At 41.3% G+C, this 17662-nt stretch overlaps 1 protein-coding gene across 1 annotated transcript; it reads left to right on the forward strand.

Moving 5' to 3' along the window:
- Positions 1–51: 51 nt before the first annotated feature.
- Positions 52–15493, forward strand: notchl (notch receptor, like). Its single transcript, XM_033641649.2, has 11 exons — positions 52–352; positions 1435–1579; positions 2931–3263; positions 3681–3901; positions 4225–4549; positions 5118–5293; positions 6852–6913; positions 7144–7267; positions 10559–10656; positions 10778–11109; positions 11431–15493. The coding sequence occupies exons 1-11, from the start codon at positions 301–303 to the stop codon at positions 11939–11941; spliced, it is 2379 nt and encodes a 792-aa protein (XP_033497540.2). The 5' UTR covers positions 52–300; the 3' UTR covers positions 11942–15493.
- Positions 15494–17662: the final 2169 nt, after the last annotated feature.

Below are 17662 nucleotides of genomic sequence, written 5' to 3' on the forward strand. Positions count from 1 at the left end.
CTCCACACAGTGGCAGGAAGTTGTCCAGATATCCGCAGGGCCTCTGAAAAAAAAAAAAAAAACTGAGTGAGTGAACAAAGTAAGCTGGGTGGTGCTGGTAGCAGCGGCAGCGGTGATGGTGTTGGGTAACTTCACTCAGAGTTAGCTGTTCATTGTGAACAGCAGGACGACAGCTACAGATTAACAGCAGTGGTAAACGCAGTGGAGATCAGGAGGTTTACCAAACAGCTGGACTGGACCGCTGGATCCCTCTGAGCAGGGAAGAAAAGGCTCACAGCCGGCGACCTGAACGAGCTGAAGATGTTGGCTCTGAGGACGTTTGTTGTGCTGGGACTGAGCTGGACATGTCGGGGTAAGTCAGTCACACTATTTTCTATAGATTTAGCAATACATGTAAAGTGTCACAAGTTCAAAGTGTTGTGAAACTGCATCCTGTGGCTGTATAAATCTGATGACCAGTTTGGAAAAAGGGGTGTCTACTCTGAACTGTGTTTAATTAATTATCAATATTTTTAAGTAGTGATTAGTCACTTAAGCCCTTGTGGTTCATAATATAATATAAAGCCTTATATTTGTAAGATATTGATAAAGAACTTCAGGCAAATATCTGAAATATTCTTTAGACTAAACAGGCTGTTTTTTGTCAACGTAGATACAAATTTGGAAATATTCTTTTAGGGACCAAGTGAAAAGTATTTTTTATAAGGACTTACATTTTTATTCTTCCTGTGCCGATCAAGTGAAACATATCTAATTTCAGCTCTATTGTTCATGCTTTTTTTTTTTTTGCTGCTATGACTTTATGGTCCCGCACACACCTGCCAAGCCCATTGTCCAACTCCATCACATTCCTCATTGCCACGGTGACGACCTTCGACCTTTATCAAGTCCCAGCCCACTCCATTTCCTGTTGCTATTCGCTTCTCCTGGAAACTTCCTGTTTATGTCGGGGCCCATTTCCTGTTTCCTTTAACGGTCCGTATCAGGACCCACCTTTCATGGCTTGACCTGCATTGTTATGAACAGTTGCTAATGGTCTGAGACAATGAGTGGTTTGAATATGTGGCTGACTTGGTGCCACGATAAAACACTTAGACAAAGCAGTTTGTGTGGTGATTTGAAACTGCAAGTCCAAATGAAATAATACATGCAGTTTATTTGCCAAGTGTGCAAAAACACGCGATTATGGAAATGATGTTTGCCTTTGACACATCATAATGCTTATAAATTCACCTGCAGTTTAAATCGACAAGACAGACATGTATATCTTTCAGTCATGGACAAACATTTTTCAGACATACAGTAGGCCAATAACAAAAATACCCCATTATTATAGTTTAATCTCAACAACTGTAACAAAAAGAATAAATCACACTAAATGTACATTTGGCACTATTGCCCCTTTGTTGCACTAACCTGTTCTCGTCTCCACAGCGGCGCCTGGTGATCCGTGGGGTCAATGTCCAGTCAGCAGAAAGTGTAAGGACAAGTTTGGAGACAATTCATGTAACAGCGAGTGTATGGAGCCCGAGTGCCTCAGAGACGGCTTCGACTGCCTGACGGACTGGACCTACTGCAAGTAAAACACTCTTGTTGTTTTTTCATTGTAGAGTCATAAAAATATGAATGAGAACTTTTCATGTTTTCATTGGCTTAGTCATGCCAGTTCAGTCAGGAACACCTTAGTCAGAGAAAACTTTATGTCCATTTGCAGTATTATATTTGGCAGTATGGCTCTGTTCTGGGCCCCCTCTGCCTTTCCCCGGGCCTACACAGAAAGCCTCTTCCACGTGTCTACATGGAAAGCCCAAGTGGGTAGAGCATACCTCTCTGCCCTTCCACGCGCAGATGAGGAAAGCCTGCGACAGAGAGGCAAACCTCCCTGCCCTTCCATGCGCCGACATGAAAAGCCTAAAGCAAGGAGAGCAGCAGCAAAGACCACCCATGATGAACAGAAATGTCATGGATAAGTCAGACACAGCATGAAAAGGAGCTGCGGTGGAGGCGGGTTCCAAAGCTGCTTGCAGAGGAAGCAGCAACAGTAGGCAGGCCAGAGCAGTTTAAATAGGGCGCCCTGAATGAGATTCACCAACTGGTTGCATAGAAAGGAATCATGTGATCTATCAGCTGACTCCCTTCCATCAATCAGCTGCTCCATCAGTTGATGGGCTGTTTGAGATCAGCTGATGTAGCTGGGATGTGAGCTGAGCTTGACATTGTGTCCTGCCTGAAATAACGCTATGCTCAGGTGTGGTTGCTCTTTTGGATTGTTGTGTGTTGGTTTATGTATTGTTTCCTTTTATTATATTTTCCATCTCTACCTATTTGTATTAATATTTGATACTTTAATCAAACAAATCAGTTACAGTATGGTTAGGTAAGGTTTAGGGATGTTTTTTTTTATGCAAGACATACTCTGGCAGGAGCCCCCCCAAAACAGGCAGCTAAAGAATGAACTGCCATTATGATTATTATTGTTAATATTAATAGCAACTGAGAATTGAATAGTGAAATTAGGGCTGCATAGTAAATCAAAATATTATGGAAATCGCAATATGGTCAAGTTCAATATCCAAATTACAGGAGCTGTAATTTTGATAAATGTAAAATGGAGGGCTGCCGATATCCGATATGCCAATATGTATCTACGCGCTGCACCAAAGCACAGATCCATCTCAGACACCATTAATAATAATTAATGAAAACAATGTTGTGTAATTCACAGTCACTTATCCCCTGTTCTGATATCGTTCACTCTGAGCATTTAAGTTCATCCTTGACCCTGGAACTAGTAGTTTGCAGCCAAATACCACATCTCATGGTATTAGTTGAAAGCTCAATCTCAGTCTCAACCTTGATGCTATTTTGCCAAATCTCTTTTTCTGTCTCTTTCTTCACGTCTCTTCATCCCTCCCCATCATTGCTTTCAGTCCGGGCCACATCCAGTACTGCCGTGACCACTACGCCAACTCCCACTGCGAGCAGGGATGCGACAGCGCCCTCTGTGGATGGGACGGCAGCGACTGCTTCACACAGCAGAGCCCCCGGTGGGCCAAAGGCACTCTGGTCCTTCACGCCAACATCCCACAACAACGTGGCACCTTCTCCAACAGCTCCCTGCTCTGGGCACTCAGCGCTCTCCTCCAGTCACCACTCAAACTGAGAGGGTCCGCTCCCCTCGCCACTAACAGGAACTTGTTTGACTTCGACCCTCAGCAGCTCGCCAACCTGCTGGCTCAGGCATCTGCGGCTGACTCAAATGGGTAGGTGCTGAGTTTTTTATTTTACCTTTGATTAATTAACCAGGACCATGCCGGCTACTCTCCCTCATTAGTTCCACGTGGATTAACACCATAATTATTTACGTAAAGACAACATAAAAGTGGGCCAAACATTGAACCATGAGGAACTCCATTAAGTACAGTGAGACAATCTGAACTGAGTCAAGTGATTAGCAGGAATATTGATATGGATATTATTATCCATGTGTATCTATTCTCCAGTACGTTATCTCAGAACTATGTTTTGTTGATTTTTGGTTGTGTTTGGTAAGAGGGTTTAACTTTTTGCAAATGGTAAATGTTGAAAAAGGATTTTTTTTATGTCAGTAGTACATGTACCAGATTTTAAATGGCTCCATGCTCTTTCCTACGGTTTCCTTTGATCTCACTCTTTCCCAGCTCCCTCCTTTTCCTCCAAGTGGACAACAGGCCGTGTTTGCGTCTACCCTCTACCTGTTTCCCCTATGCCACAGAGGCAGCCAGTTTCCTGCGTGCTGTAATGATGCTAAAGCCTCGCCGGTTTCCCACCTTCCCTGAGCTGAAGGCCGTCATCAGCATTAGAGGTGTCCGAGAGGAAATAGGAAGCAGAGAGGAGGAAACGGGGAAAGAGGAAATCAAAGGTAGGTGGCTCACATGTCCTGTCTCTCCCTTCCCACACACACACACACACGCACACACACATATACACATTCAGCTTTGAATTTTGTCCAAACGAAACACTATAAAACACCTTTCTGTTTCCAGTGCGTAGACGTGTCAGTCACTGCTGCAGATTTGAGTTTTAGATAAGCAAACACTGGATCTCTCAAAGGCAGAGCTCAGTAGAGTTTAGTATGTATGTTCACTAAAACACAGTATAATCATTTGACTCAGTGTGAGGAACTTAACAAAAAATGTTCTGCTTCTTTACAGTTAAATTAATTTTCTATTCTTCCTCTCAAAGATCCGACCCCTGCATGGCTGTGGGCCGTGGTTGCCGTAGCGATTGGCCTGCTGCTGGTGCTGGCCCTGGTGGTGTTCCTGGTGGTGAGGAGGGTGAGGCAGCAGCGGGCGGAGAGGGATGGTGGTAGCAGGGTGAGACACCGCTCCACGGTCACGGACATTGACCCCAAATCCAAGGTTCTGACCCCACACATAGCCCACCAGGAGCAGAGGGTTCGATCCAGCAGAGAGAAAGACAAGATCAGCCTGAGGAAAAAGAAGAAAGCGAAGGAAGCAGAGAAAAAGAGGAGGCGGGAGCCACTGGGGGAGGACGCCATTCGAATGCGGTAAGAGGAGCTGCTTTGAAAGACATAACAGGATGTTTTGTCTGCTGGAGGGGTGATGTCATGGAGACAAATATGATTTATTCTAAAACACGTTAGAGATATGAAAAGGCCAAATGGCATGTTTACCTGTCAGTCAGTTTATGACCTTTAGCCTGTTTTTATAATTTAATTTTATTTAATTTTATTTTTTGGCAACAGTTTTGATGACCAGTTAATCACTGAAGTCAAAACCAAACTAAGGTTATTATAGTCAGTAACTAAAACTAAAGTAAAAACTGAAACTAGGTGTAAAAATTTTTTAGTTTGCTGAGAAAAAAAAAACTGGACTACCTTACTCAGGGCCGTGAAACAATAAATATCTCTAGTCTCTGCCATATTCCAGGGTCCTTGCCCATTTCTCCAAAGACTACCAATCCATACATATTACCATTTTAGGAGAACAAACCCTGAAATGGCAAGACTTTATCCTTGTGTTTGCGTGTGTTACAGAGCTCTTGGGTGACTCAGTGTGACTGCAGGAAAACAGCGGCATTTTCCTGATAATATCAAAACTGCTTCTCGCTTTCAGACCTCTCAAAAGGGACCAGGATATAGGAAGTGACACAGACTTTACCCAGAGTTCAATGGAAGACATCAATGCAAGATGCTCCAGGCGGCAGGAGGACGCCTCCATCTGTGACCACAGGAGCCAGGAGCAGAAGCACTACCGGGCAGGAACCTCACAGCCCCGCAGACCTATACAACGTAAGTTTTAACATTTAGTCTTTTATTTACTCACTCAGTCACTAATTTGTAGCTCCTAAAAGTTTTATTCATCTGGGAATTTGACATATATTCTTGAGAAAAGCTCAAACATTTCTAAACAACAGATAATTTTAACTCAGTGTAGATAAGCCATTACAGAAGATTAGATAAATAATTAAGTAATTGTGTGGGTATCTAAAATAATTTTAGGCGACAATTTAAAACAGCCTCCAGTTGCAGCTTCCCAAATATGAAAATGTGCTGCTTTTTCTGTTTTATATCATTGTGAACTGAATATTTTCAAGAGTGGCCCAGTAGTTGAGAGATTACAGAGCCTGCCGACCCAACTACCAGAAAAAATGTTGGCATTGTACATTTCTGCAAATCACAAATATTAAACGTTTGTACGTCACTGTTTGGCAGTGGTTCCCAACTGGTCCAGCCACGGGTCCAGATTTGTCCTTAGTTCAAGGTCCACACAAAAATATTCAGCGTCATACTTGTTTACTGTTATTGTTTACTGTTACTGTTATTCACTCTCTCTGCAAAATAAAAGCTTGGTGCTGGATATTCACTGTACTTAAAAATAAAATTTGTTTTTTACAAACACACATTCACGAGTCACTTGCAGTCCATTCAGAATGGACCGGCGACCCACTTTTGGACTGCGACCCACCAGTTGGGAACCACTGATGTAGTGGATAAATTGAAACTTAGGTTTAGGTACAAAAACCACTTGGTTATTGATCGGACAAGCTCATAATCTGGCTTATAATACACGCTTTTTGTGGCACTACCCGGGCAGGAAAAGTAGCGAAGTCTTGGGAAAAAACGTGCCCGAAAAGGCTTTGGAAAAATATCTATGACTCACTAAATCACAACTGGTTTCGTTGTTTTTTGGTCTATACCAGTGTACTGGAGCTTGCCTCCACCTCCACCTCCAGATGACAAAGTCATCTTATGTGCTACGTCACTTCAGAGAAGTTGATATGATTCATATGTAACATGCAAATGTATTAGTGGTTTGCATAAACTTACAATGCCAGTATTTTCTTCTGGTGACTGGGCTGCACATGCCACATAACTGCAACATCTCAGGTTCAATACTGGCCAAGTTCCCTGTCTGCTTTATCACTATCAACTGTCCAGTGAAGGCTAAAATGCCCACAAAATATGATGTTTATAAAACTGATTCGCCTTTGTTCTCAGACTTTTGGTCAGACAGCATTGGAAGATGTCACCTATTGCCTTGTGCACTGTTTTCTTACATCTAATAGACCAGTCAAGAGAAGAAAATGGTAGATTATTGATAATGAAAATAAGAGTAATAAACCACACCATATTGTCACCACATATGACACATGCACAATGCTGAAATTCAGCCTTGTAGACTCATTCTAACATCCTCTCAAAACTTTGCAGTACAAAGCTACAGTGTGAGACATGAGAGATAACATGTGAACTGTATATATACTTCCACATAAAGTATTTATGTGTATCCAAATCCTTGCATGTGTCAGCTGGAGAGCCACTTTAAATGAATCTTGCTCTCCCTCAGCTCCACCTAGAGGATGGGAGAGAAACGCCATGCCTCCTCCTCTGCTCAGTCCTCCTCAACAGGTCTGTCATTTATTTTTAACAGCATTCATTTTATCTTATACATGTTGTGAGGAGCCAGCGTAATTCAAGATTTAGATATAACTATTGGGGCTGTATTTGGTTATTCCCCTTTTTATGTTTGCATGTAGACCACACTGTACAAGGCCAAGCTTAAACTGTTACATATGTAGGTTTATGTGAAATGTGTATGTCCGCTTTATATATTCATCATGGCTCTGTTGTGTTGTTAGTCGGCAGAGTGGTGTGGCCCAGATGGGTCTGTGGTTCTGATCCGAGCGGTGCGTAGCGGGCTTGACAGAGTGGTCTTGGAGCTGCTGCGAGCAGGAGTGCCAGTCAACAACACTGATCACACCGGTAATGCATCTCTGTCACAGTTATTAATAGTTTGGTGACTGAAAGTGTGACTCAACTCCAAACCGCAGTTAAATAGTATTTACATGTAGTTCATGGTGCCTGTTTTAACCTTCTTGAAGTAAGCTTTTTTTAGACACCTAAAATAATCAGTTTTAGTTTAAGTGTAAGCTGCATTCAGACAACGATTCCTATTAGGGAACTGATGTTGTTATAAAGCCAGACTCTATTAAGAAAAACAGTAATTTAACACCGCTGAACAAAAGAGCTGCTGGTCTACTGCTGCCTCAGTCAGGTACTTTGTGTTACTGTGTGACTTTGGTGTTTTAAAGGTTTAGTTTGAAAGTGTCCCCCAATAACACAAATTAACTGATTGAAGCAGCAGCACGTCTGATGCGTGTCAGACTCCAGCCTTCTTCTTCAAGCTGGGGTTGTGCCGACTGACATCTACTGTATGTGATACTCTGACTATGGATAAGTACCTCATACAACCCCACTTAAAAAGATCAGAGCTATCCTGTTAACCTTCATGTAATAGTGTAAGTGTTTATCTAAAACAACATGTCAAAATTCCAAGTTTCTGGTAAGCTAATAACATTTGTTTTACTTAAAACATGTCTACACAGCCATAACCAAAGTTACAACACATCTTATGGCAACACAAAGACAAAGGAGTAGAAGCGCTGCTAGGGTCTTAGTAGCAGCCATATACAGATGCTCTTTGGATACTTCAGGTGTACTGTGTTTGTTCCATCTTGTGAAGGGCTCATTGCAGAGTAAAAGTATACTCTCAATCAAAAAATATGAAATGCAAGTCTCATGGCAATATAGATTAAAAAGACCTACATGTTGTGACTCACAGGTCTACATCAGGGTCATTGTCTGCTGTAGCTTACACACCTGTGTTGTGTTACACCAATGAGTTCAGTGGGAGGATTTCTCTCCACCAATGTGCAAGCCTGTCGGTCAAAAAACAAGGAAGTGATGCACCTATAGAAGTGTGTGTGTGTGTGTGTGTGTGTGTGTGTGTGTGAGAGAGAGAGAGAGAGAGAGAGAGAGAGAGAGAGAGAGAGAGAGAGAGCGAGCATTACAACAGCAACTGGATCATCTTCACTTGGGCCTGACCATTAATCTGGAAAAGATCAGAATAAGGGTCTTCCAGAAACGACCCAGGTGTCAGGGAAATCAGGTTCCTACTGGGCTCCATTGACATAGAACACACACAGCTACACATATTGTCTCATTTGAGGACATTGGGACTTAATTGTCGTCTCGTTTGAGGACACTAGGGCTTTATTTTTGTCTCGTTTTAGGACATTGGGAATTTATTGTCTGCTCATTTGAGGAAATTAAGACTTAATTTTTGTCTCATTTGAGGACATTGGGACTTAATTGACGTCTCATTTGAGTAAATTTATACTTAACTCTTGTCTCGATTGAGGACATTTGGACTTAATTGTCTTCTCATTTGAGGACATTGTGACTTCATTGTTGTCTCATTTGAGGACATTGTGACTTATTTTCTCATTTAAGTTTAAGTTTATTTATTTATCAATCCCCCCGAGGGGAAATTCAATGTTTTCACTCTTGCTTGTCAATTACACACAGGTCCGAAAGACACACACATGCACAAACAGGACCTATACATGCACAAAGTGGAGAGATGTCAGAGTGGGCTGCCCTTGGTGAGGCACCCCGAGCGGTTGGGGGGTTCGGTGCCTTGCTCAAGGGCACCTCGGCAGTGCCCAGGAGGTGAACTGGCACCTCTCCAGCCACCAGTCCACGCTCCATATTTTGGTCCGGATGGGGACTCAAACAGGCGACCCTGTGGTTCCCAACCCAAGTCCCTATGGACTGAGCTACTGCCGATGTTAGGACTTAATTATCATTGTCAGTGTTTAGTTTTTTCTACGTATCAAGTCTTACTGTTTTTATCATACAAGCAAAAAAAAATAATTTCTGACAGAAACCTCATGATTTATGCTTTCCAATGTGTCCACTGTCAAATAATGAGATTTTTTAAACATAAAAATGTCATTTACAGCAGTGATAGAGCCCTAAGTGCCATACAAGTTTCATACATAGTCTCCCTAAAAGTCATGTGACTCTGAAAATACTGCTATATTTGTTCAAAGTGTGCAACAACATCAGAGAGTGCCAAAATTATCACAGCAATCTGAAACCCCCTCAGACTGCAACCCAATGACGAACACTTGGAAACACTAGTTAGTCTGTTCCAATGTGTATTCACTAAATGTTAGGAAGGACTCTTGCCTTGCCTCTGTAGGATCCTTCCTTGGAAGGCCGCGTCCTACCAAGAAGGATCCTTGACTTTGAGAAACACCAGGCATGTTATCCTAAACTCATTGGTGTAACACAACACAATGACCCTGACGAAGACCTGTGAGTCTCAACACATTGGTCATTTTAATCTATGTTGCCATGTAAAATGAAGACATTTTAATTTTCACACAAACCCTACAGTGTGCCTCAGATCCTTTTTGAAGGACACTTGCATTTTATATTTTTTGAGAGTATACTTTACTCTGCAAATGAGCCCTTCACTAACAAAAAAATAAGTCAACCTACTGGTGGTGCGAGGTATCACCAAAGTTTGTACACTTCAACTTCTGGTTACCATGAATATACATATATTTTTTAAATTTTCAAATGCAAGATATATGTTGAAATATATCAGTCTGCACCACAGACGTCCAAACACTTGGTTAATAAATGTACGTGTCTTAAACTTACCTGCTCACACGCCATATTTGGATCCAATGTATGAATGGGTTAGAGCTCACCATGGAGAAAAATGACATGTCTCAAACAAGCCATTATTTCCTGACACCTGTACATTGAGGGGCTCAGTAACTGGTGTAACTTACCCCCGTCTCTCTCACATCCTCTCTTTGTGTCCCTCTCTCCCGTCCTGTGCTCATGTGTCCATGGCTTCCATCTCTTCCTGTTCCTCCTCCAGCTCCCCTGCTGCCCTCCTCTGACTCGGAGCAAAGTTAATGTGCTCTAGTGCTCACACTCGGGTTGATGGACACATTAACTTTGTTGCTCATCTTTCTCCTTGCTTTCGCTGTGTCCCTGTCTACATCTCTTATTTTCCTGTCCTCTCTCTGTCGTCTCTTTCTCACTCCAGCTGAAGTCATCACCACATCCCCTCTGTTCCCCCTCTCTTCACCATCTTGGGCTCGACTCTGTTGTGTAATGGTTGTTCATTGGCTGACTTACTCCTTCCCCTCTTCCCCTTTACCTCCCCTCCACTCACACTGTCTCTCTCAGGGAGATCAGCCCTGCACTGGGCAAGCTCAGTAAACCACCTCTCCCTTACAAGGACCCTCATTCGCTATGGTGCCGCTGTCGACCTGCAAGACAACAAGGTGAGTTCTGGCTGTTTCTTTATCAGAGGTTTTTAAGGAGGACTCAGAGTCCTGACTGACTGTTTCTTTTATAACCTCCAGACATCACAGAAGAATGTTTTTATGACTATTTCTCTGGTAGGGCGAGACGCCGCTCTTCCTCTCCGCCATCCATGGCTGCTATGACACGGCCAGACTTCTCCTCCTTCATGGCGCCAACCTTGAGCTGCACGATCGCAGAGGACGTCGTCCGGTAGACGTGGCCAGAGAGGGCATGCATCACCAGGTCCTGGAGCTCCTATTGGCTCACCAAATCCAGAGAGGGCCAGTTCCCGTCGACTCGACCAATGACATGCTGTGGGAGGAGCGCGCTCTGATGTACTCGCCGTGGGTTGGATCACAAGGCCTCCCTGGAAGAAGTGCCTCCTTCTCTGGGATCGTAGGGCATCGAGATATGACCCCACCTCCACAAAAGTAAGGTTTCAGAAATAATGCACACACAGGCAATAATGTGCGTATCTTTATCTACCTTCTGGTAGTCAAATTAATTGATTACCGGACAAATGTCCGGTAATCAATTAATCCATCAAAAGAAAAATAATTTTGGTTTATCAGACCAAAAGTGAGACCGCACACAAATTTTTGCCCAGCGACACCAAAATGAAAGTGCCTACCCCAGCTTTAAGTATTTAACCTTTTTCATTTAAAACAACACCAGCACAGTAGATTCGTATTGTATGGGATACACCTTTATGTTACTGTCTAATATGTGTTATGACTTTCTTCTTTTGCCAGTGATTGGTCGATGAGCCGAGTGCAGTACCCCTCCCCTCAGAACTGGCGACCACAGCTCAACCAATCAGCAACAGCGCTGGTCCCTCCGAGAATCATGGGCCGCTCCCCTCGGCCGATCACCACCTTACAGGAAGTGACCTCAGAAGACGAGGATCGCGATAGGCATCAGGAAGTCCCCAGGGCCGCAACACCTCACTTCCTGTCGCCCCAGCCTGCCCCTCGACAGCGTTCCTTCTCCTGCACCCAGCACGCATTGCAGCGTCGCTCCAGTGCCCATCAGCCAGAGCCCAATTATATTATTGTGACAGACAGAACAGCCAATGAGCCCATAGAAAGAGTGGTTGTTTCACCTCCCACAGATGCTGCCACCCAATCAGATCGCCCGCCAGTTGTAAATGGTGACACTCCCAGTAGAGCAGAACAAGCAGCGGTGAGTTCAACAAATCCAGAGCAGAAATCCAGAGGTGAGAGGTTAAACAACACCCATGACTCCACACAAACAGCCTTGTAAAGAACAGAAACAACTAAACTTCAGCTGCCTTTCCATTCAGCCCATAAGAGTAGCAACGAAGAACACAAGATGATAACGACTTACAGTGAAGCTAGACTGACAGAGAGACACTTGATGTTTAATTTGGCATTAGGTGTATTTTGCTGTTAAGCCCAGTGCAAACCAGAGGACTTACAATGATGCCCAAAACTGGAGGGACTCCAACCAGGATTTACTGTAATTTTAGGATCTTAGTTATAATTCAACATGCAGCTGTTGGGTGTCACCTGACAGATTTGCTTGTTAAATTACTTATTTGTTATATTTTGAATACACAGCAGCGCTTCCCAAATCACCTCCCCAGTTTTTACTCAGCCTTGCCTAAATTATTATTGACATTTTTTTATTTTATTTTTTACGAGGGAGGGGGATATTTTTTCTTGTAAATTTTCTGTTACGTGACAAAGTCAAATAAAACATCATGTCTGAGATGAAAGTGATAAATGAAACGTGATGAATATCACAATCAAGCTGAAACTGCAACAGCTTGTGAATCTCGTTGCCAAATATTGTACAATTTTCACTGTCTTGACACCTAACAGGTTGTATTCTGATTATTGTAGAAGTAATCAGAGAAATTATTAATAGTCCAGTGTTTAGGACTTAGGGGGACAAATTGGCAGAAATGGAATATAATGTAAAACTATGTAATATAATGTAATGAAAAACGTCAAAGTATACCATGTTGTCCAAAATCATGAAAAAACGTCAAAGTATACCATGTCATAAGAAAATCATGAAAAAACGTCAAAGTATACCATGTCGTCAGAAAATCATGAAAAATGGCAAAGTATACTATGTCGTCCAAAATCATGAAAAACATCAAAGTATACCATGTCGTCCAAAATCATGAAAAAACGTCAGTGTACCATGTCGTCAGAAAATCATGAAAAACATCAAAATATACCATGTCGTCCAAAATCATGAAAAACATCAAAGTATACCATGTTGTCCAAAATCATGAAAAACGTCAAAGTATACCATGTCGTCCAAAATCATGAAAAAACGTCAAAGTATACCATGTCGTCAAAAAATCATGAAAAACTTCAAAGTATACCATGTCGTCCAAAATCATGAAAAACGTCAAAGTATACCATGTCGTCCAAAATCATGAAAAAACATCAAAGTATACCATGTCGTCCAAAATCATGAAAAAACGTCAAAGTGTACCATGTCGTCAGAAAATCATGAAAAAACGTCAAAGTATACCATGTCATAAGAAAATCATGAAAAAACGTCAAAGTATACCATGCCGTCAGAAAATCATGAAGAATGGCAAAGTATACCATGTCGTCCAAAATCATGAAAAAACGTCAGTGTACCATGTCATCAGAAAATCATGAAAAACATCAAAATATACCATGTCGTCCAAAATCATGAAAAACATCAAAGTATACCATGTTGTCCAAAATCATGAAAAACGTCAAAGTATACCATGTCGTCCAAAATCATGAAAAAACGTCAAAGTGTACCATGTCGTCAGAAAATCATGAAAAATGTCAAAGTATACCATGTCGTCAGAAAATCATGAAAAATGTCAAAGTATACCATGTCGTCCAAAATCATGAAAAACATCAAAATATACCATGTCGTCAGAAAATCATGAAAAACGTCAAAGTATACCATGTCATCAGAAAATCATGAAAAAACGTCAAAGTATACCATGTCGTCCAAAATCATGAAAAACGTCAAAGTATACCATGTCATCAGAAAATCATGAAAAAATGTCAAAGTATACCATGTCATCAGAAAATCATGAAAAAACGTCAAAGTATACCATGTCGTCAGAAAATCATGAAAAACGTCAAAGTATACCATGTCGTCAGAAAATCATGAAAAAATGTCAAAGTATACCATGTCGTCCAAAATCATGAAAAAACGTCAAAGTATACCATGTCGTCAGAAAATCATGAAAAATGTCAAAGTATACCATGTCGTCCAAAATCATGAAAAACTTCAAAGTATACCATGTCATCAGAAAATCATGAAAAAACGTCAAAGTATACCATGTCGTCCAAAATCATGAAAAACATCAAAATATACCATGTCGTCCAAAATCATGAAAAACATCAAAGTATACCATATCATCAGAAAATCATGAAAATATGTCAAAATATACCATGTCGTCAGAAAATCATGAAAGAACGTCAAAGTATACCATGTCGTCCAAAATCATGAAAAAAACGTCAAAGTATACCATGTCGTCCAAAATCATAAAAAACGTCAAAGTATACCATGTCATCAAAAATCATGAAAAACGTCAAAGTATACCATGTCATCAGAAAATCATGAAAAAACGTCAAAGTATACCATGTCGTCCAAAATCATGAAAAACGTCAAAGTATACCATGTCGTCAGAAAATCATGAAAAAACGTCAAAGTATACCATGTCGTCCAAAATCATGAAAAAATGTCAACGTATACCATGTCGTCCAAAATCATGAAAAACGTCAAAGTATACCATGTCATCAGGAAATCATGAAAAAACGTCAAAGTATACCATGTCGTCCAAAATCATGAAAAACGTCAAAGTATACCATGTCATCAGGAAATCATGAAAAAACGTCAAAGTATACCATGTCGTCCAAAATCATGAAAAAACGTCAAAGTATACCATGTCGTCAGAAAATCATGAAAAAACGTCAAAGTATACCATGTCATCAGAAAATCATGAAAAAACGTCAAAGTATACCATGTCGTCCAAAATCATGAAAAACATCAAAGTATACCATGTCGTCCAAAATCATGAAAAATGTCAAAGTGTACCATGTGATCAGAAAATCATGAAAAAATGTCAAAGTATACCATGTCATCAGAAAATCATGAAAAAACGTCAAAGTATACCATGTCGTCCAAAATCATGAAAAAACGTCAAAGTATACCATGTCATCAGAAAATCATGAAAAAACGTCAAAGTATACCATGTCGTCAGAAAATCATGAAAAACTTCAAAGTATACCATGTCGTCAGAAAATCATGAAAAAACGTCAAAGTATACCATGTCATCAGAAAATCATGAAAAAACGTCAAAGTATACCATGTCGTCCAAAATCATGAAAAAACGTCAAAGTATACCATGTCATCAGAAAATCATGAAAAAACGTCAAAGTATACCATGTCGTCAGAAAATCATGAAAAACTTCAAAGTATACCATGTCATCAGAAAATCATGAAAAAACGTCAAAGTATACCATGTCATCAGAAAATCATGAAAAAACGTCAAAGTATACCATGTCATCAAAAATCATGAAAAACGTCAAAGTATACCATGTCATCAAAAATCATGAAAAACGTCAAAGTATACCATGTCGTTCAAAATCATGAAAAACGTCAAAGTATACCATGTCGTCAGAAAATCATGAAAAACGTCAAAGTATGCCATGTCGTCAGAAAATCCTCACCTTAATCCCCCTAAATCTTACACGCTGTTCCTTTGACAGAAAGGCGCACAATTGCACAAAGATGTCAGAATCCTGCTGATGCATGCAATAAAGTGACTTTTCATGCAAATAATATGGATTTATTTGATTTTATTTTCAATTTCACTTCCTCATCGTCAGGCAGGACAGAAACCACAGGTGTTTCTGTGTCTTTACAAACGCTCGGAGCCACTGAACATGCAGGTCAAGTTCTGCTGCTGAAAATATTGCAGTCATGGCGAGAAGGTAAAAGAAGTCCCAGCAACCAGATATGACAGGCTGCGATTTGGAGGTCTCTCGATGTTGAAATCACTTTGTGTTGGTGACTGGTGATCCTTCAGCAGAGATCCATAAAACACAGGCTCATGGACGCTGACCTTTACACCCTCTTCTGTGGCGGTGAAGTCCCAGTCCAGCAGCAACAGTCCTGAGGGAAGGCCTGCGCATTGCCTGTTTGTATCCACTTCAAGAGGAGCAGCTGGCAAACTTTGGAAGGTACCAGATGTCTTACTGTGGTCCTCCATTATTTTTGGGTTGTGTATGTTTAAGATAATCAGTGATTTGGAGACAGATGAGTGTCAATGTGGCTTCATATTCTAGAATGTGCCACATTTAAATTTGGAAGTGAACAAAATAGATGCTAAACATTCTGTTTGCTTGTTTATAGTTGGATACATTTGAGATTCAGTTTATGAAAACAAACAGGAGTGACGTTTTCCTGTCATGCTAAAGAAGAATTCACTGAAGAAAAGTCTCAGCATTGTTTTCAAATTGCACCCCGATGATTATACATATATTATATGTGTTAGGAATTGTGAAAAGGTGCTTTGTGCTTTTTTTAAAGTCTCTCTTTGGCCTGTAGAGAGTTTTAAGACTTGTAGTCTTAAAATAGGACATTTGGTCTTAGATATAGGACGAGGCAAACAAAACCTAGCAAACTACACCTGTTCAACTGCTCATTAACACAAACAGCTAGTCAGCCAATCATGTGGCAGCAACTAGGTGCACTTAGGCAAGTAGACATGGTGAAGACGACCTGCTGAAGTTCAAACTGAGCATCAGAATGGGTAAAAGAAAGGTGATTAAAGTGACTTTGAATGTGGCATGGTTGTTGGTGCCAGACGGGCTGGTCTGAGTATTTACTGGGATTTTCACACACAACCATCTCTAGGGTTTACAGAGGATGGTCCCATAAAGAGAAAATATCCAGTGAGCCAAAATGCCTTGTTGATGCCAGAGGTCAAAGGTCAGAGGATAATGGTCAGACTGGTTCAAGATGATAGAAAGGCAACAGGAAGTCAAATAAGCACTGGTTCCAACCAATGTCTGCAGAAGACCATCTCTGAAGCAACAACACCTTGTCCAACCTTGAAGCAGATGGGCTACAGCAGCAGAAGACCACACCAGGTGCCACTCCTGTCAGCTAACAACAGGAAACTGAGGCTATAATTCACACAGGCTCACCAAAACTGGACAACAGAAGATTGGAAAAACGTTGCCTGGTCTGATGAGTCTGGACTTCTGCTGCCACATTCAGATGGTAGGGTCAGAATTTGGTGTAAACAACATGAAAGCATGGATCCATCCTGCCTTGTATCAACGCTTCAGGCTGCTGCTGGTGGTGTAATGGTGTGGGGGAGATTTTCTTAGTACCAACTGAGCATGGTTTAAACACCACAGCCTACCTGAGTATTGTTGCTGACGTGTCCATCCCTTTATGACCACAGTGTGCCCACCTTCTGATGGCTACTTCCAGCAGGATAGGGTCCAACTTGGTACTAGCAAGGTGTACCTTATAAAGTGGCCAGTGAGTGTATATTAAGCTGTAACTTATACGAATTCATTGGAGTTAGGCAGAGCTGGCGCGTGCCTGAATCATACCTGCACGCGTAAATCAGACGGTTGTCCGAATTTTGCGCATAGCACCTTTGAATCAAATGTTTTACTCTAACAACCCAAAGTTTCTAACAACAAAGCCTTTCAGAGACGACAAGAATATCATCACAGGAATGACATCATTATTTTTGAATGTTTACTTCCACACCTGTTTGTGTTGAATAAAAATTAATCATTCCCAATTTGGCTATTTTTTCTGATCAGAATGAAATCCAGACTACGTCTATATGTTTCCCACACCAAATGTCATCAGAAAAAGAAACGTCAAAGGGTTCAACCTCTTTCTCGTGGGAAAAGAGGAAATGGCGCTGCATTACAGCTTTACTACCTGTTAAAACTGATACATCACTGGAGAGGGGTGACACAG

Source organism: Epinephelus lanceolatus, chromosome 10 (assembly GCF_041903045.1).
Source record: "Epinephelus lanceolatus isolate andai-2023 chromosome 10, ASM4190304v1, whole genome shotgun sequence".
Classification (NCBI taxonomy): Eukaryota; Metazoa; Chordata; class Actinopteri; order Perciformes; family Serranidae; genus Epinephelus; species Epinephelus lanceolatus.